Source organism: Lagenorhynchus albirostris, chromosome 18 (genome assembly GCF_949774975.1).
Source record: "Lagenorhynchus albirostris chromosome 18, mLagAlb1.1, whole genome shotgun sequence".
Lineage (NCBI taxonomy): Eukaryota > Metazoa > Chordata > Mammalia > Artiodactyla > Delphinidae > Lagenorhynchus > Lagenorhynchus albirostris.
The window spans coordinates 1097980-1117888 of record NC_083112.1 but is presented as its reverse complement, the minus strand read 5'-3'; the positions used below and the strand labels follow the sequence as shown (position 1 = coordinate 1117888).

The 19909-nt window shown below is 43.8% G+C and overlaps 1 protein-coding gene across 14 annotated transcripts in view; it reads right to left on the bottom strand.

Moving 5' to 3' along the window:
• IFT88 (intraflagellar transport 88) overlaps positions 1–19909 on the bottom strand; it is a 75923-nt gene that overhangs the window by 17268 nt on the left and 38746 nt on the right. For 5 of the 14 annotated variants that reach the window (XM_060128625.1, XM_060128629.1, XM_060128627.1 and 2 more), the window contains 9 exons: positions 16532–16631; positions 11534–11620; positions 9227–9413; positions 6569–6677; positions 4489–4639; positions 3882–3997; positions 2111–2163; positions 1369–1527; positions 438–503 (listed from right to left, as the gene is read on the bottom strand). In XM_060128625.1, the coding sequence (XP_059984608.1) occupies positions 438–503; positions 1369–1527; positions 2111–2163; positions 3882–3997; positions 4489–4639; positions 6569–6677; positions 9227–9413; positions 11534–11620; positions 16532–16631 (1028 nt within the window). Of the gene's footprint in view, positions 1–437; positions 800–1368; positions 1528–2110; positions 2164–3881; positions 3998–4488; positions 4640–6568; positions 6678–9226; positions 9414–11533; positions 11621–16531; positions 16632–19909 lie in introns of those variants that run through there. The other 9 variants (XM_060128633.1, XM_060128634.1, XM_060128628.1 and 6 more) reach the window with 8 other exon arrangements.

Genomic DNA, 19909 nt, shown 5'->3' with positions numbered 1-19909 from the left:
CCGCTCGCCGCAACTACAGAAAGCCCGCCTGCAGCAACGAAGACCCAATGCAGCCAAAGATAAAATAAATAAATTTATAAAAAAGAATTTTTTTAAATAAATAAAATGCCTTTTCTATAAAATACCAGTTTATGAACTTTAAAAAATAATAAACCAAAATTTATTCTTAAAATTTCATAAAGCTTTGAAATATAGATCTGTTTACTACTGAAGAGAATTCAGTGGTATATTTAAATCCGTCAAGAATTAAATTCTATAAAAATGTGTACTTGCATAGTCAAATTTTCTGATCCTATAACCACATATTTAAACATGTACCACAAATTATAGGTTGGTATCTATGTATGCAATTACTGTAGCAAAGGTAATTATTATATATTAGGACATAAAATGTGAGAACCTATACTTTCAAAGTTACAAAATGTAGTCTCACTTACATTCAACATTTTCTGGAAATTTTCTGTGAATATCTTTGTAAGTATCTAATGCTTTTTGGTAGTTACCTATAAGTGAAAGAGGAAAAACAAACATACTAGCAGATGATAGAAATGAACAGGGCTCAGCAAAATACTAATTAAAATTCAATCTTCTGGCACCATTTCATTGGTTTAGAAGGATGACTTCCATGTTTGCCACAGGCATAAACAGCCATTCCCAATATAACTTCTGCTTTTTGTTTGTTTTGGCTGTGCAGCATGTGGGATCTTAGTTCCCGACCAGGGATCAAACCTGTGCCCCATGCGGTGGAAGTGTGGAGTCCTAATACCTGGACCGCCAGGGAGGTCCCTCAATATAACTTCTGGAAGAAAATGTACAGACAAAATAAATCTGAAAAAGGCGCAGAGCGGAAGTAAATGGTTGAAACTTAGTTCTACTTCTTAAAATGAAGTAATAACATTAATTTCAATGTTATTCACTTGGAAAAGATGAAAAATAACTTGTTTTGCAGTTTTTATATTCAAACATTAAAAAGTTTACAGAAAGCATTTTGTTTTGTAATAAAATAATTTAGCTTCACATGGCAGCAAAGAATAGGAAAAAAGAATTTTGGATCAAAGACCTTTGCTAAAATCTCAGGAAAGAGTTATGCCCTTACGTCTGGGCCTCCTGCACAAGGGGGTGGCCCGCCAGCCTCGGCGTCAGGGTGGAGGCTGAACAAGACGGAGAGCGGAGCACCCAGAGCGCGGCCGGGCCGGCTAAGGTGGCCGCTCTTCCCCTGGCCCCCCCACACACACACACGTCACAGGACAGGCACTACACGCGCGCAGGCAACTCGGACTCACCCTGACGTAAATGAAATGTGTATACAGAGAGGTCTTTCCGCCAACAGGAAACACGGTAACATTAGAGACCAACCCGCAAAATGACCTGAGGTCACACTGCACCTGTGTCCCGCTGCCACCTGAGGGGCTCTCGGAGGTGGACAGAGGGCCCTAAGAAATGGCGGGGACTGCTGCCGGTGGTCACAGCTCGCGCTTCCCTGGGTGAGGGAGCTCTCCTGGACATCTGGTTGCTCTATAAGAGGGACTGCATTTTTCACACTTAACTACATTAGCATGTTATTTTAACTAAACATTTTAACCACAGTGTTAACATTTATCTCCTGCTTAATCCTGACATTTTAACAGTATCATTCACTTCATGGCTAGTCCCAAACCATTAACACACTGACACGCAGAACAGGCCAGCAGCACAGGACGAGATAAAGACTGACACTGAAAACACAACCAGGATGACTAGTGACATCTGCTGTACAAAATCAAGTCCTGCGGCCCCAGTTCTGGGCTCTCCTCAGCTTTTCAGGTGTGAGAGAGGCTCACACATTGGGCAGAGCACACAGGATGTTTAGAATGAGGTGACTAGATGGGACTTCCCTGGCGGCCCAGTGGTTAAGACTCCCCGCTTCCAATGCAGGGGATGCGGGTTAGTAAACGTAACTTTTAACTGTACGTAGTAAACACTGTGTCTTTCATATAATGTTTGATATGTGTACTTATCAAAAGTTAATCTTAATAAATAAATCTACAATAGGAACACATTTATATGCATAATTACCTAAAAGATAGAAACAAGCAACATATATTAAAGTGAATAAAATTAAAGCATTTACCACTTCTTCTAAAACAGCTAGCTACCATCAGCTGCCACTTCACTTGTGTAGGCCTGTAAAAGAAATTATGTGAAATCAGAGATGAAACAAAAGTAATCTGTGATGGCCAAACAGTTTTATAAAGCTAAGCTACATATCGGTACTAGCTTTCAATTACTTTTTGACATTTGATTAGGTCGTCTTTATTATTAACAACAGCATATATACAATTTCCTTCATTATTATCTGTCATACTGATATTAGGAAATTTAAATTTAGAGCCCTTCAATTAACTCACACCTTTGTTTAGACATTCTTAGAAGAACTGCCTCGCCAGTTTGCGTAAAGACCACAGCATTCTATTTTAACCATTTTTATTACCTTTGCCATATCTTATACTTAGTACCTAAGGCTTAGAAACCTAGGTTTAGGCTTGCAAATTTAGTATCCAAGAGGCAATTTTTGACCTTGTGTTTGAACAATTAGACTTCAACTAAAAAGAAAGTAAAAAAGAAATCTATTCATTCTTTTTTTTCCCTTAAAATAGAAGTGAATTTCTTTTCTAAAATAAACATGACCAGAATTTCTAAAGACTACTACTAAAAATTTCTGAGAAAAACAAAATTTGAAGGAATAAAAGACTAGGGAATAATTTAATGCTCTCCTCACTTCTCTTTTATTTTTTTTCAAATTGAGGTATAGTTGATTTACAATATTAGTTTCAAGTGTACAACACAGTGATTCAAAATTTTTATAGATTATACTCCATTTATAGTTATTATAAAATATTGGCTATATTCCCTGTGCTGCACAATACATCCTTGTATCTTATTTATTTTATACTTAGTAGTTTGTACCTCGTAATCCCTTACCGATACCTTGTCCCTCCCGGCTCCCCTTTCCCCATATCTAATGTTAAAATTCAATTTGGCCAAACACAAAACACAACATGACATATCCCAATTATTTTTGAATAATGTATAAAACATTCTGATATGAATTTAAAGACATTTTTAAGAATTTGATTTTTTTTATAAGTTTGATTTCTGTTCTGTCTGAAGTTAATATTGCTACTCCTGCTTTCTTTCTTTTTTTAAAAAAATAAATTTATTTAATTTTGGCTGCGTTGGGTCTTTGTTGCTGCATGCAGGCTTTCTCTAGTTGCTGCGAGCGGGGGCTATTCTTCGTTGCGGTTCGTGGGCTTCTCATTGCGGTGGCTTTCTTGTGGGCTCTAGGCGCGTGGGCTTCAGTAGTTGTGGCACGTGGGCTTCATTAATTGTGGCTCGTGGGCTCTAGAGCGCAGGCTCAGTAGTTGTGGCACACGGGCTTAGCTGCTCCGTGGCATGTGGGATCTTCCCGGACCAGGGCTCAAACCCGTGTCCCCTGCATTGGTAGGCGGATTCTTAACCACTGCGCCACCAGGGAAGTCCTGATTTTTAATATATAATGTATATCAATTACAAACTGAGACCAATGAAACATTTCAATTAGGACTCTTTCAGAAATGAAACTTTGTCTTTGGAATGAGAGAGTCATTTTCTGAGTGATAAAGAAATAATACTTGTTTACTGAGATGTGAAAAAGAAAAACACACACAGAAAAGTACCTTGAAGGTATTTTTTAAAACATTTGCATAAAAAGGAAATATATTTATCATAATAAAGACCAAGTCAAATGAAACACAAGAAAATCGAAACGATGCCTGAATGTTCACTAATAACTGTTCATGAACTCAGTATGTCTATCAGATTGTAGACATTTAACTAAACATAAAATCATAACAGTTACCTACTGTATAAGAGAAGCTCTTTCAAAGTACTGAATGGCTTTTTCACAAAACTGGGTGTCGATGTAATAGGCCCCAAGCCACTCGATGACTTCAATATTGGACGGGAAATACCTATAGGACTGGAGAGGGAGGTGTGACAAAAGAACGTCAGTCACAATGCACAGTTCGCTCCCCAACATCTCCCCCACCAGCTGGGTTAATTTATACAGTGTGACATTTCTTACTTAAAAAGTATGAGCTGTCACAAGTACTGTTCAAGTTTTGAAACATATAAGATTTGGAAAACTTAAGATTTGTTTGACACATTTTTCAATTATCTATAAATATCTTTTTGATGTACTGATATATGATCTGAGTCAAATTAAGTATGCAATAGACTCAAAAGGGATTAAATCACCCTTCAAGAGAAAAATGCATTGGTACCTTTTATTTTACCTTTTATTAAAATAATCAAAAACTAACTTTATATTCCACAAATGTTTTATTTTAAATTATTTATTTAAAAGCTAATAAGCATTTATAATTTTTAAAAATTAAAAGGCCTGCTGTCTTTTTTATAACAATTCATAAAAGGCTAAAAAGCAGAAGGAAGGCAAGACTGCACACCCACCTCATAGTAATATTGGAATGCTTGGGATTTATCCCCCTCACTGTCATATAATCCTCCCAGTTTAGACAAAGCTCTGGAGTCAGTTGGAACAACACTGATCAGCTGCATTAACCATTCCATAGCTTGATTGGGATCTTCCATTAACTCGTATCTTAGACAATTTCAATGAAGGATAACACAATTTTTCTAAATTCATTGATCAGTAAGCAAACCTAAAACCAACATTTCATAAAAATATTTCTTAGTCTATACTAATGTGCTACTTAATACTGTTTACTCTGGATTTCGTCAGGGATGAGGATGAAAAATGGTCAATAACACTTCTGTCCCCTATATATGTATATGGGACACACATATATACATACACACACACACACACATCTTGCTTTTCCTTTTACTTCATTACTACCCACTAAGATCAACTGCCACACTAGTAGAATTAATAGTGTGCTGTTTTATTCAAAGTTTTGTCCAAAATTTGTCCTTAATAAAAATGCCTGGGGCTTCCCTGGTGGCGCAGTGGTTGAGAGTCTGCCTGCTGATGCAGGGGACACGGGTTCATGTTCCGGTCTGGGAAGATCCCACATGCCGCGGAGCGGCTGGGCCCGTGAGCCATGGCCGCTGAGCCTGTGCATCCGGAGCCTGTGCTCCGCAACGGGAGAGGCCACAACAGTGAGAGGCCCGCGTACCGCAAAAAGAAAAAAAAAAAAAAAAAAAAGCCTGAGTGCTGTGTTTCAATTATTCTACCTCTCTTAAATGTTCAACATTTTAAAGGAATGGTTTCCATGTATTTTCTGGTGAGTTTTCCCTAATTACACTACAAGCCCAAGACAGTTTTTTGTAGCTTTAATGCCTAGTAAGTCCTCTGCATGCACTCAAATAATTTATTCACACCAGTACTTATTGATTACTTACTATTTATATTAGCTGCCTTAATGACATGAAAATATTCCAATCCAAAGTTTCATTGAAAAAGAAGAGCCTTGGGGCCTCCCTGGTGGTGCAGTGGTTAAGAATCCGCCTGACAATGCAGGGGACATGGGTTCCAGCCCTGGTCCAGGTAGATCCCACATGCCACGGAGCAACTAAGCCCGTGCACCACAACTACTGAGCCTGTGCTCTAGAGCCCACAAGCCACAACTACTGAGCCCTCGTGCCACAACTACTGAAGCCTGCTTGCCTAGAGCCCGTGCTCCGCAACAAGAGAAGCCACCACAATGAGAAGCCCGTGCACCACAATGAAGAGTAGCCCTCACTCACACAACTAGAAAAACCCTGTGTGCAGCAACCAAGACCCAATGCAGCCAAAAATAAATAAAATAAATAAATATATTTTAAAAAAAAAGAAGAGCCTTCTACTTTTAATGATGACAAATGTGATACCATAAGAAAAACATAAAAATAAGGAAATGTATTCAAACAGCCTCAAACACAACAACTGCTTGACTGGATCCAAACTGAGCAGGAACTGGGCACCAGCAGGTCATGACACTGACACCTTCAGAGAAATGAACTGGATAAAACAAAAAGGCTAAAAGAAATAACTATGCCGCTATCTGCTCTAAAATTAACATTTTTTGTCAAAAAATTTTTATCTACCCTACCAGAAGCACAGGAGACAATACTTAAAATTTTTTCATCATTATCGTTATTTATTTATTTATTTTTTGGCTGTGCCACATGGCTTGTGGGATCTTAAGTTCCCTGACCCGGGATCAAATCTGGGCCCTGGCAGTGACAGCGAGGAGTCCTAACCACTGGACCGCCAGGGAATTCCCTAAAGGGTCTAAATTATGCTCAATGAACATCTTGTGTGGACTCGACATGATACCCAATTACTTCAATTACTATGTCTAAAAATTAATAATAGTTGCAACTTCTAAATAATTCCTCCTATAATGCAAATGACCCTCTAAAACAGGATCACTCAAATCATATTTTCATCACATATTAATTTGATAGTCAGGTTTTAAAATATACCCCCATCAATTAATTCACTGGTTAAGCTTATTTAATAAGTGGTACTCAATCACCAACTGAGTGAATTAATAACTGTCCTTAAGTTTTTCACATAAGATACATATTTGCTATCTGGTAAAGGACTTGGGCGCTGTTTCTTAGGATTGCGTGAAGTTTCAGGAAACAGTCCAAAGCTTCATCAAGCCGGTTCAGCTTCTTACAGGTAAGGCCTTTACAAAGAAGGAAGAGAAAGAAACGTAAGCTATAAATACCAGTACTGGCAGTAATTTTCTCAAAGTAACAGAATGAATATTTAAATATAGGTAAATATTCATCCAAAAGAGAAAATAAAGATAAACACAATTAAAAAAAAAAAAAAGGAACAAGGCAGGGGCAGGAAATTCCACTAATGTTTGGCAGACACTAAATCATGAAAGCTTTAGTGCATGTTTTGAAGTGTTGAGGGGAGCAGGAATGACAAACATAGAAAGAACAGCACAAACAGTTCAGAAATGGGCTGGGTTACAGAATTCAGTTAAAGTCAGGGAGGACTGGGACTTCCCTGGTGGTCCAGTGGGTAAGAGTCTGTGCTCCCGGGCTTCCCTGGTGGCACAGTGGTTGAGAGTCCGCCTGCCGATGCAGGGGACACGGGTTCGTGCCCCAGTCCGGGAAGATCCCACATGCCGCGGAGTGGCTGGGCCTGTGAGCCATGGCCGCTGAGCCTGCGCGTCTGGAGCCTGTGCTCCGCAACAGGAGAGGCCACAACAGTGAGAGGCCTGTGTACCGCAAAAAAAAAAAAAAAAAAAAGTGCTCCCAATGATGGGGGGCTGGGTTCGATCCCTGGTTGGGGAACTAGATCCTGCATGCATGCTGCAACTAAGACCAGATGCAGCCAGAATGAATGAATTTATGAATGAATGAATAAATAAATAAATAAATAAATATTTTAAAAAAATAAACAAACTCAAGGAGGACTAAGGGACAAGTAATAAACAGTGCCAGGACAAGTGATTACACATGACGAAAAAACCACACAGTCCTCTCTTGAATTTATTCCTTTTTCAAACAAATTCAATTTTTATTTCAAAACTAAATAGAAAAACAAAGCTATAAAAGCATGAAAGGAAAATGATTTTGTAATCTTGGGGTAGGGAAGGGCTTCATAAAGCAATAAACAAATGAAGCCACAAATTTTCAAAAACCAAATTTGACTACATAAAAAATAGAAAAATTCTGTTTCACAGAAGAAATTATAAAGCTCCCTTAAGCGACGGACTAAGAGAGGCATTTAAACATATGAAGAGGTCAAACGGACGGAGGCCTGGTGAGTGACCTCGTGCCCCCCAGGCCCCCATACTCACCCCTCTTCTCCCAACCCCTCAGTGCCAGGTAGATTTGCTAATGCCCCCTGCCCCTCCCGTCCCACCCAGCCCAGCCCGGGGAGGAGAGATCCAGCTGCCTGGACACCCTCAGGACACAATGAGACAGACGGTGCATGGTGGGGAGTGGGCAGGCCTTGAAGGTCCCACTCCGCCTCAGCTGCAAACTCCTAGATACGAGGAGAAGGCCAGGCTCATCAGACATGGAGGAAAGATCGTCACAGTAAAGAGAGGATAACATGAACAAGCCAACCAAAGAAGCAGGAGAAGAAACCTCCAGAGGAAACTTCACTGAAGCCAAGACATGAGCCTGCACTGCATCAACATGTGTCTGCAACAGCACAAGCTCACAATGGGGTGGGGGTGGGGGAGATGAGGGGGACACAACGGGGGGATGCCACGACGGGGGCACACGATGGGGGTCATGACTGGGGGACACGATGGGGGGGCACGACGGGGGGGGCACAACCGGGGGGGCACGACAGGGGGACACGATGGGGGGGCACGACGGGGGGAGCACAACCGGGGGGGCACGACAGGGGGACACGATGGGGGTCAGGTGACCTCTGACAGGCAGGGGAGGGATGGGGTGGTGTGAGCCTTCAGGTCTTTAACAGTTTATTAAAGACAAAATCTGAAGTAAAAATAACACAATGTAAAAATGTGTTAAATATAGGTGGTAGGTACAGAGGTATGCTTTTTCTCTCTCTTTTTTAATGTTTGAAATTGTTTGTAATTTTAAAAGGAAGGGACTTTCCCTGGTGGTGCAGTGGTTAAGAGCCCACCTGCCAATGCAGGGGACACAGGTTCAAGCCCTGGCCCAGGAAGATCCCACACATGTCACGAAGCAACTAAGCCTATGTGCCACAACTACTGAGCCTGCATGCCACAACTACTGAGCCCACGTGCCACAACTACTGAGCCCGTGTGCCACAACTACTGAAGTCCATGCACCTAGAGCCCACGCACCGCAAAGAAGAGTAGCCCCCGCTCACCGCAACTACAGAAAGCCTGTGCGCAGCAACAAAGACCCAACACAGCCAAACATAAATAAATTTATAAAAGAAAAAAAAGGAAGAAAATGAGATTTTTTTCCCCACCTATCAATTTGGCAAAAGTTGAATTATAATGTCCAGTATTAGGAATTCGGGAAACATTCTCATACCACGGTGGGAGGAACCTGGAAGTCTTTTTAGAGGGAATTTTGGCTACATCTACCCAAATCTCACAAGCGTCCAGATTCTGAGTCATTAATTCCATTAAAAGTAGTCTATAATCCAAGAGTCTTCTTTTCAACTTTTTGTTGCAAGGAACTCTTCCTCTCAATGAATTGGAGCTTTATAAGCAAAAAAAAAAAAAAAAAAAAAAAAAAAAAAGGCAATTTTGCCTGTTTCACTTACCAATATTATAAAGTGCTTCAGTACAAGAAGAATCATTTCTTAGAGCCTCTTTATAGAATTCAGCTGCCTTCTCATAGTCACCATTTGCAAAAACTGTATTCCCTTTATTAGTAAGAGCTGACGGGTTATATCTGTCAGAGTTCACAGCTAAATCTGCATAGCTACTGGCTTGTGAGAATTCATTCTCCTAAAGTACAAAAATATACAAATTATTTGAAGTTCATTGTACCCCTTCTGCCTCTTCTGAGATTACAGACATGATAAAGGGACGTTCCGAGATTACAGACAGGATAAACAAGCACATAGTTTACATATCTTGGTCTCGCTGGACTCACTCCACAAAAGGTTTTACTTGTCAAGAAGTTTCTTACAACCGACTGCTCCGCAGTCATGGTCTGGACACCACCACCACTTCCACAGCAGCGGTTCCATCTCCAACACCCACTGACTGCAGGTGGGAGCTCCCCACACCTATGGCACCCACACAGCTAGAGGCCCCACTGCCCTCCTGCCCCGTCACCCTGGCTGCATGGCCGGTGGGTACCGCATCGCCACAGTCCACGCCTCCGCTGCGTCCCCACCGCCAGTGCCTAATTAGGACGCGGCTGAGCTGGCATTCACCTGAGCCGCGAGGGCCGCCTCGCGCCTCTCACAACGTAGCTGCTGGTGCCTCGTGGGCGTGGCTGAGGGAGGGGCACTGCTTCCCACCTCCCATCTCCCGTGGTCCTTGTCCAGTGGCCGTGGATGTGAACGTGTGGCGGCACCTTACCCTCTGAAGGCCCTTCCCAGTCTCGCCCCCCCGCCCAGCTCGCCCTTGCTCCCCACCCATGTCCAGCTCTTCCTCCTGCAGAGGACCCAGATCCGCGCCGGGCTGGGCTGTGGACCACAGAGGGCATCCGAGTCCCACAGACCTCTCCACCAAGTTCGCGGGCACCTGGGTTGTTTCCACCCACTCCTGGTTATCATGAATAACGCTTCTCTGGACATTCGCACGCAAGTAGCTGTGTGGGCTCCCTAAGAGCGGGCGCTGGTGTCATAAACACGAAGCCGCGTGACACTGTCGTTTAGGTTAAGCTTCAGGCACAACTGAGAAGAGCAGTGACGGGTTGCTGACGGGGCTGGAGAGCTGTGAGGGGATGACCTCAGGGTCCCGGGAGGGCAGAGCAGCGGCACACGGAGGGGAGGGGAGGGGAGGGGGGGAGGGAGGGGAGGGGAGGGGAGGGGGGAAGGGAGGGGAGGGGAGGGGAGGGGGGAAGGGAGGGGAGGGGAGGGGAGGGGGGAAGGGAGGGGAGGGGAGGGAGGGGAGGGGGAGGGGAGGGGAGGGAGGGGAGGGGGAGGGGAGGGGAGGGGGAGGGGAGGGGAGGGGAGGGAGGGGAGGGGGAGGGGAGGGGAGGGAGGGGAGGGGGAGGGGAGGGGAGGGGGAGGGGAGGGGAGGGGGAGGGGGGAGAACACAGGCGGCTGCAGGTGCAAAGGCCCAGCCCTGCTCCAGCGGACCATCCTGCAGGGTGGGCTGAGCCTCGCTCGGCTGCACTGGCTGAGCCTTCCCCCGCCCCGCACCCCGGGGGCCTTCATTCTCTTGTGCCTCCTCTCTGCTCTCACGATGCCTGCCCCCCGAAAGCCGTCATGCTTTGCTAGTTCCTTTACGGTCTCCTCCACGGATCTGCACTCTGGCCTCCTCAGCCCCCAGCCCTGCGCCCTGCTCACACCCTGGAGACACCGCCTGCTGTCTGCGTACCAGAGACGGGGCTTCAACAATTCACAGTTACTTCTCACAGTTCTGGAGGCTGGAGGTCGGAGGTCGAAGACCAGGGGATCAGCAGGCCTGGTATCTGGTGAGGGCCCACGTCCACATCTGCAGATGGCCTCCTTGCTGTGTCCTCACAGGGCACAGGGCTCTGGTCCCCTTCTCCTCTAATAAAGGCACTAATCCCATCATGGGGGCTCCCCTCATGACCTCAGCTAACCCTAAGTCCCCACCTCCAAATACAGTCACGCTGGGTGTTAGGGCTTCAAAGATGAATTTTGGGGAGACAATCATTCCGTCCATGGCATCTATCATCAAAGCTTAAACCTCTACAGAGACAACCACGCATTTTATCTCTAACCCTGATTTCCCATCTGAGATCAGCTCCACAGGTCCTCCCTCTGTCCTCCTTCTGAGATGGCCTCGCACTCACATGCACCACCCAAGCGGCCCCCAGACCAACCCAGTGCTGTCCTTCTCCACCCCACTTCTCCAGAGCCCCTCCTTGGGCAGCAACCTAAACATACCACAGTGCCAACGTAGCCATGAAAAGCAGAACTCACCAAATAATACAGGAGTGAGAGGTTGGTTGCAGCTGCACTCTTCACACTACTGTCCTTTTTTTCAAACATTTTTAAGGTCTCTACAGCCTAAAAATGAAATGTCTGCCAGTTATTACCTCTGTAATATGATAGCATTTAGGCTTCAGTTTGGGGACAAGACCAGGGAATGCAGAGGGGTGATTAGTGTGTTCAGGAAAACAGATGACAGATGAGAATTTCACTTGATTATCAGTACTTGTGAAAAAGAATTCTCAAAACTGGGATAGAAAGCAATTCTGGGAGCGTCACAAAGTGACCTGATACAGATCCAAATGTAACTACACTCTGAAGCCATGAGGAATTTAAAGCACGTTTTTACCCCCTGGCAAGTCTGAGATGCCCCGACATGGCAGGACACTTGGGATGCCAGGCTCCTTGCACGAGAGGTGGATGAGTTCTCCACCTAGAAGTTACTGAGAGGCACCAGAAACAGGAAAAAGACGTGGTTTTTCCTTCCTTCCTTTACAATACATTTACTGAATAGAAAATGCTTGGCCGCTGGCTCCTGGGGAGCAGCTGTGTCCAAGCAAAGCCCTGCTCAGCTTCTGCAGGGGCCGCAGCTGCTGCTGCTGGACACCGTGCGGTCCGAGCCCTGCGCCGGTGGACGCCGTGCGGTCCGAGCCCTGCGCCGGTGGACGCCGTGCGGTCCGAGCCCTGGGTCGGTAGACGCCGTGCGGTCCGAGCCCTGCGCCGGTGGACGCCGTGCGGTCCGAACCCTGGGTTGGTGGACGCCGTGCGGTCCGAACCCTGAGCCGGTGGACGCAGTGCGGTCCGAGCCCTGAGCCGGGCCACCGAGCACTTGACTCCTCTGCGGCCAAGGGCAGGAGACCTGCACACGCGGTCATAGCGCAGTAAAGAACTGCTCTCTTAAAGGGTCTTGATTACTCGAGAGAAAACTGTTGGAAGTTTCTAGACCATTAGTTTATAACCCCACAAAGTAAATTCTGGAAGAGAAAAACCCGAACGCCACACCGTCCATCTTGAGAGCCCCTTTCTCACTTTCTTTCTTGGAAGGCTCTTCCATAACAAGAAGCTCCTAAAACTTACCTGGAAGTGATTCCCTGCAGAAGCTACCTCACCAACCCTACCCAACCCCCAGCTCCTCTTCCGAGCCTCTAAGCTTTACAAGCTGCATTTCACATTGAATAAGAATTGAGATGTTTTTATCTTTACTTTCAGATTGCGTCACTATAAATGTATGTGCTAATTTAAAATATAAGGCAAGTGGGGACTTCCCTGGCGGTCCAGTGGTGAGGACTCCACGCTGTTGCTGCTGAGGGCGTGGGTTCAACCCCTGGTCAGGGAACTAAGATACCACAAGCCGTGTGGCACGGCCAAAAATAATTAATTAATTAATTAAATATAAGGCACGTGAATAGGCATAACTCACATATCCACTGAATCCTCTGACTCAAGTAGACTGCAGAGGGGAAGAAGGCTGCTCTCTGATATTTCTGACATCCATAAAGCAGAACCGAAGGCAAACTAACAACAATGGTAATTTTTTAAAAACAGAACGTTATCAGTTTATATCGCTGCTTTCAAAGCAGCTGTTCATATTACAGTCAAGGAAATGTGGGGGCTGGATCTTAAAATTCTGATATTTGTTAATCTGTGGCTCATCGATAACAATACTTTAAGACTACGTTTAACACCAAATCTATTCTCCCCACAAGATCGCTACGAATCCCTGGGGGCTTCCCTGGTGGCGCAGTGGTTAAGAATCCGCCTGCCAATGCAGGGGACACGGGTTCGAGCCCTGGTCTGGGAAGGTCCCACGTGCCGCGGAGCAACTAAGCCCGTGAGCCACATCTGAGCCTGTGATCTAGAGCCCGCGTGCTCCAACTACTGAAGCCCACGCGCCTAGAGCCCGTGCCCCACAACAAGAGAAGCCACCGCAATGAGAAGCCCGCACACTGCAACAAAGAGTAGCCCCCGCTCATCGCAACTAAAGAAAGACCACATGCAGCAATGAGGACCCAACACAGCCAAAAATAAATTAATTAATTAACTAAAAAAAAAAAAAAAGAATAAAGTTGTGTAAAAAAAAAAAGATTGCTACGAATCCAAACAATACATAAAGAACAATGCAACCCAAAGCTATTACTCAGAAGAATTAACAAAAATATTTAGAACTTAAAACATTCATTTAAAAACATGGACAGAGTAAAAACATATTTCAAATTTTAAGCTTCTAAACTACAACTATCCTGAAAAGGCTAAATATTCTAATAAAAGGAACATTCTCAGGTATTTTTGGCTTTGAAATAGGCTGTTTTCATACTGTTCTTTACACATTCAATGAATGCATCTCTAATATTTCTGTTTTTAAAAGTAAAATAATGTAAATCAATTTATAAAGAAAACAGATAAAAGTTCACAATAAAATTTAGTTGTAAATGGCAAAACAAATAATGAAAATAAACAGTTAGTTTGGGGGTTTTTCCCCAAGAAGAATTAGGAAAATAGACAAATCTCCGTTTGGGTTTTCTTTCCTGGCTGATGCCGTCCGCTACGGGGTTCAGCTTTCCTCTGGGTATGTCTGTCCACCACCACTGGCCTTCACCCCATCCACCTGTGGCTTTAGTGGAGTTCTTTCTCTGCTACAAAACAACACTATCACCACAAAAAACCATACTCTGAGATTCCAATTTCAGCATTTTTTTTTGAAAAACATTTACAACATTATGCCAAGTTGTAAGTGAAGCATCTTCGGGCTTCCCTGGTGGCACAGTGGTTAAGAATCCGCCTGCCAACACAGGGTACATGGGTTCGAGCCCCGGTCCGGGAAGATCCCACGTGCCGCGGAGCAACTAAGCTCGTGTACCACAACTACTGAGCCTGCGCTCTAGAGCTTGCGCGCCACAACTACTAAAGCCCGCACGCCTAGAGCCCATGCTCCGCAACAAGAGAAGCCACCGCAATGAGAAGCCGGTGCACCGCATGGAAGAGTAGCCCCCGCTCGCCGCAACTAGAGAAAGCCCGCGTGCAGCAATGAAGACCCAATGCAGCCAAAAATAAATAAATAAATAAAGCATCTTAATCAATGATCGTTATGAGTTACGTCAATCCAATCCTTTTTAACCTAAAAGTGTTCCTTCCAAACTGAGACTGTTATACCTACCTCGTCATACTTACAATACACAACAAAAGAAACACAAAGTAAAAGCAGCGATGTAAAAGAAAGCAGAAGTTACTTTTTTTTTTTTTTTTCCGGTATGCAGGCCCCTCACTGTTGCGGCCTCTCCCATTGCGGAGCGCAGGCTCCGGACGCGCAGGCCCAGTGGCCATGGCTCACGGGCCCAGCCGCTCCGCGGCACGCAGGATCCTCCCGGACCGGGGCACGAACCCGCGTCGCCCGCATCAGCAGGCGGACTCTCAACCACTGCGCCACCAGGGAAGCCCAGAAGTTACATTTTTAAAACATCAGTAAAATAACTGATATTAAAATGGTATATAGGCAAACGGAACAAAGAATATTTTGAATGAGAACAGCTAGGAAAGCAGCAAACAATATGATTTGGGTTAAATGAATTTAAATATGAAAAAATTAGCGGGTTTATTCCTTAGTGAACACACCTTTAAAACATGGACGATAATACAGTGTTAAACCTTTCTAAAAAGACCATTTAAAAGTATCAACAGAAAACTCGGAAAACGGCTTTCTCTATTTTGTCATCTGTAACAGTACTTCTCACACAGACACGAACTTATTTTTCTTGGTCCACAGATGACTCCAGCAAGATAGCAAAGACCAATCTGTCTCACTTCACTTCTACTTTTCAGCATCCCAACAGGATCAGAGTTTCATCTGTGGCATTTTTAATGCCCAAGGGTGTGATGCTCAAATGGCAGAACAGACACAAAGATACCTAGAAAGTCTTTTTATGCTTTACAAACAATCATTAAGCACGCTGAAGCCATACACACCGTGGGCCAGCCGGTGTGCTGCCCTAGCCTTCACGACAGAACAACGCCATGGGCACCGGGCTGCTTCCCCTTCGCTCACGTCCTCGGGGCAGATGCCCTTCTCCCTCCTCCCCGAAAAAGGGGTCAGTTACTTCTACTGTCTCCAGGAAAACAGAAGGTCTTAAATAGGAAGAAAGCCTGAAAACTGGCTCAGGAGAGCGTGGAGGAAAGACACTGGGGCTCCCTCTGGCCCTCACTCTCTGGGTCTAAACGCGGAAGAGCTGAGTTTTCTACATTGCAGGCATATATGCTACTAACCACTGGTTTTATAAACTAGGGTAACAAGTTTCATTCTCTATTCTCCTTTGTGATCCCCACCCCCTTTTAAAAAGCTGTTCTTCTGTTCTCCTGTGAGGCAGACTGTGGAAGGGGAGCACCGTTCCACCCCACCCCAGGCGGCAGGACAGTGGTGGGACCAGTGACAGATTCCTTTCGTGCCCAACGCAACGTCAATGAGTAAACCAAACACATAAAACAGATGCCAGGAGAGCTGCTCAGGCACCAGGCTGCTGCTCCGGCTCCTGGCCTCCCCCACTGCCCGTGTACGAACCCTGACTCTGAACAGCCTCTGAGCTTCAGGGAACACTTTGAAAACCTCTGGGGAAAGCTGACCTCTGGACTAGAATACGGTTTAGTCATTTAGCAGCCATGTTTTACATGGCAAGCGTTTATATTTTAAGAAACAGGACAGGGGAATTCCCTGGTGGTCCAGTGGTTAGGACTCCACGCTTCCACTGCAGGTGACATGGTTTCAATCCCTGGTCAGGGAACTAAGATCCCACATGCCGTGCGGCCAAAAAAAATGAAACAGGACAAACAGGTCAAAATTAAAACCATGCTATATTAGAGGAAATTATGTTAAGGTAGAAATAAAAATATTATTCAACTTCAGAATAATCACAGGTAACAGTAATATAGAAAGGAGTTTCATGGTATTATCGCTTTGACCAGTTAACATTAACTTCCATCTAAACATTTTTTTAAACTTACTTGATTAAAGTCCTTTTGTCTCAGGTACATAATTGCTTTGTTTATTTCCAGATCATTTGCCAGCTCTACGTACTGAGAAGCTTTCACAACTTCAACACACCTATAAAGTAAAGCGTAAAAACGGTTATTTTATTTTGTTTTAATATATCTAGGTTTTCTTAACTGTGACTTTTCAAAAGTGTTTAAAAGTGCCCCTAGTGTTCTGTAGGACTGAGCACCTGACTCCTTCCAACACAGGCATTAAGTTACAGAGCTCTTCAGTTCCAAACCCGTTTTATCAGCCAATTTTTCATTAGCCTCTTGCCGCGTCTAATTATTTATGGTATTTTAAATAAAATTCTCATTTTAAAATTAATAAAACAACTTCAGTTTGTAACAGGCAAAACCGTTTCTATATATTTTTTCATCTTAAATGCTCTGATGGTGAGAAAAATTCTATAGAACTTGAGAATATATTTAATTTTTTGTGTACAAACTTGAACAGACTTTGATGGATCCGTTGCTCAGGGCACACAGAACATCTACTGTTAACTAAACATCAGGCAATGTGCCAACTCCTGTAAGCATGAACACATTTAGTCCTCACCACAGCCCTGAAAGACTGGCATTATCTCATGTCATAGATACAAAAATAAATCGCAGAAGTAGAAAACTGCCAAGTAAGAACTTGAGCCCAATTTCTATTGCTACCAAAGCCCACTGCACCAAGACTAATGCTTTTCAAATTGAGGGTCATGACCTTTCAAATAACAGAAGAGAAAAGGTATCAAAGGGTTGTGCATAACAAGGGCAAGGTGGTGCTGCGTCGTTTTCTCACTGAGGGTCTGGTTCAAAGAGGTTTCAAAGCCACTGGCTTAGACCAATAATTTAAAAATACTGGGACTTCCCTGGCAGACCAGTGGTTAAGACTCCACGCTCCCAATTCAGGGGGCCGGAGTTCAATCCTTGGTCAGGGAACTAAATCCCGCATGCTGCAACTAACACCTGGCGCAGCCAAATAAATAAATATATAATTTTAAAAAATAAAATTAGAAAATAAAATTATTAAAGCAAAAGATCCCTTTCTTCAAGCAGAACATTTTTTAAACCCTGATTTATAAAACAGTCCTTCTGCTTGGAGTGGTGAGAGAGGATGTGAAACCCAGCCTGTCAGGCCCCCCTGGAGGACCCTCTCAGCAAAGCAGCGTGAAGGGCTCCCCAAAATAAGGGGGAAACCCTCTATTCCACAACGCACGCAGCAAACAGTCACCGAATGTCTACAACGTGTGAGACGTTACGTCTTGTACAGGGCTACCAGGACACACAAAATACAGTTCTTGCCCTCGAGGGGAAGCAGACCTGTAAACTGAGTTAGGTGTAAGAACTGCAGTGAAGAAATACAGGAATGGAGGGGTGGAGACACTAGGAAAGGTATTCCAGACATGTCTGAGCTCGGTTTAAGGGAAAAGGATGACTTGATTTGACAAAAGGGGAAGGGTGTTCCAGGAAGAGGGGCTCACAAACCCAAAGATGTGGAAGATCAGAAAAGTGGGAAATATTTAAGACGCTGGCTCATTCCCTGAGCTGCCGTCAACAAATCAAGTGGCTCAAAGACAAAAGCATGATGCTCTTCCCCTCCTGTTCCCAAACAGGATTCTGCAAAGGGATTAAGCCCCACAGAAAATTACTGGAGTCACTTTTTTTCTCAATTTTCTAAGGATGGAACAAAGCTCCCACCATGCTAGACAGACAGGATGCCTTAGAACCTTTGGGCTAATTATCCAGAAGAATCTATACAAGAAGGGCTGCCAACATCTCGGCCCTTGAGACACTCCTCTCTACTTACAACATCCTCCCTCCCTTCCCCCACTTTTATTCCTACTAATCCTTCAAGCCTCAGCCCAAATGTCACTTAATCTGGGGAGCCTTCCATGACACCATGACAACAAACAACATTAGCATTAGCAATTGGGACTAAGAAATCACACAGCACACAATAAAACATAACTTGTTACATTAGTATAACATAGCAGTTACAATGCTTTGTGATTGCTAATATAATTATCTGTCTACTTAGCTAATCAAGGAGATCTTAGGTGACAACGAACATTAGCTAAACTGTAAATTTCTCGAAGGCAGATACTTTTTATCCTGAACTTCCAACTGGCCTGCAATAAACAATAAATTTTTTTTCTTGTTATATACAACACTGTAAATCAACTATAATTCAATAAAATTTTTTAAAAAAGAAATAATGGCTGAGAACTTCCCAAATCTGGGGAGAGATGTGGACATCTAAGTTCATGAAACTAAGAGACAACCCCAAAAGTTCAACTCAAAACAATTTTCTCTATGATACGTTGTAATAAAACTATCTAAAATCAAAGACAAAGAGAGAATTTTTAAATCAGCGAAAGAATCTGCCTGACAATGCATGCCGTGGAACAACTAAGCCCATGAGCCACAACTACTGAGTCTGTGCTCTAGAACCTGCGAGCCACAACTACTGAAGCCTGTGAGCCTAGAGCCTGTGCTCCACAACAAAGAGAAGCCACCGCAATGAGAAGCCTGTGCATCATAATGAAGAGTAGCCCCCGCTTGCCACAACTAGAGAAAGCCCGCGCGCAGCAACAAAGACCCAATGCAGCTAAAAATAAAATTTTAAAAAGTCTAATATGACAAAAGTAATTAGTTTTGATAAGTTAAAATGTTAAATTAGTGGAAAATTTCACTCAGACTGGTTGGCATTTTATAAATACTTAAAATTTCACTTACATATCAACTACTAGATTGCAAAGACAAAACTATAATCATCTTCTTAAAAAGCTAAAAACATTAGAAAATTAAATGTATATGATTTAGTAAACATTAAGAGAATTCAAGTTAGATTTAGTAACAGTAAAACAACATTTACTATTCAGTATAATTAAAGATGAACAGAGTTCATTTACTGTGAGATGCTTGTCTCCCAAATCAAGGAGATCTTAGGTTACAATCAACATTTGGTGTTCACAGAAAGGGATAGAGTGACTTGTACTATACATTGATCAAAACATATGTGGAGTACACATACAGATACAGGGACATTTTAAGGAACTTGTTTATAAACTAGGCAAGCAACCAGTCAGGTAGAAAACCAGCCGTTTTAGAAAAGCACACTGTATCTGAAATGGATGAAAAAACTGGAACTGTTTATCTGAAAAGAGAGAAAACTTTGAAGAAAGCCCTAACCTCAGCAATAACTGGCAGAGCCCTAACCTCAGCAATAACTGGCAGAGCCGCTGATTCCAAACAGTAGCAGGCACGCGCTATTTCCCATTGCTGCCCCATGAGGAGCGCCATCCCTGGAAGTGTGAAAAGCGTGCTGGCTTATGAAGCAGGGAAAAGGAGGCTACAGTA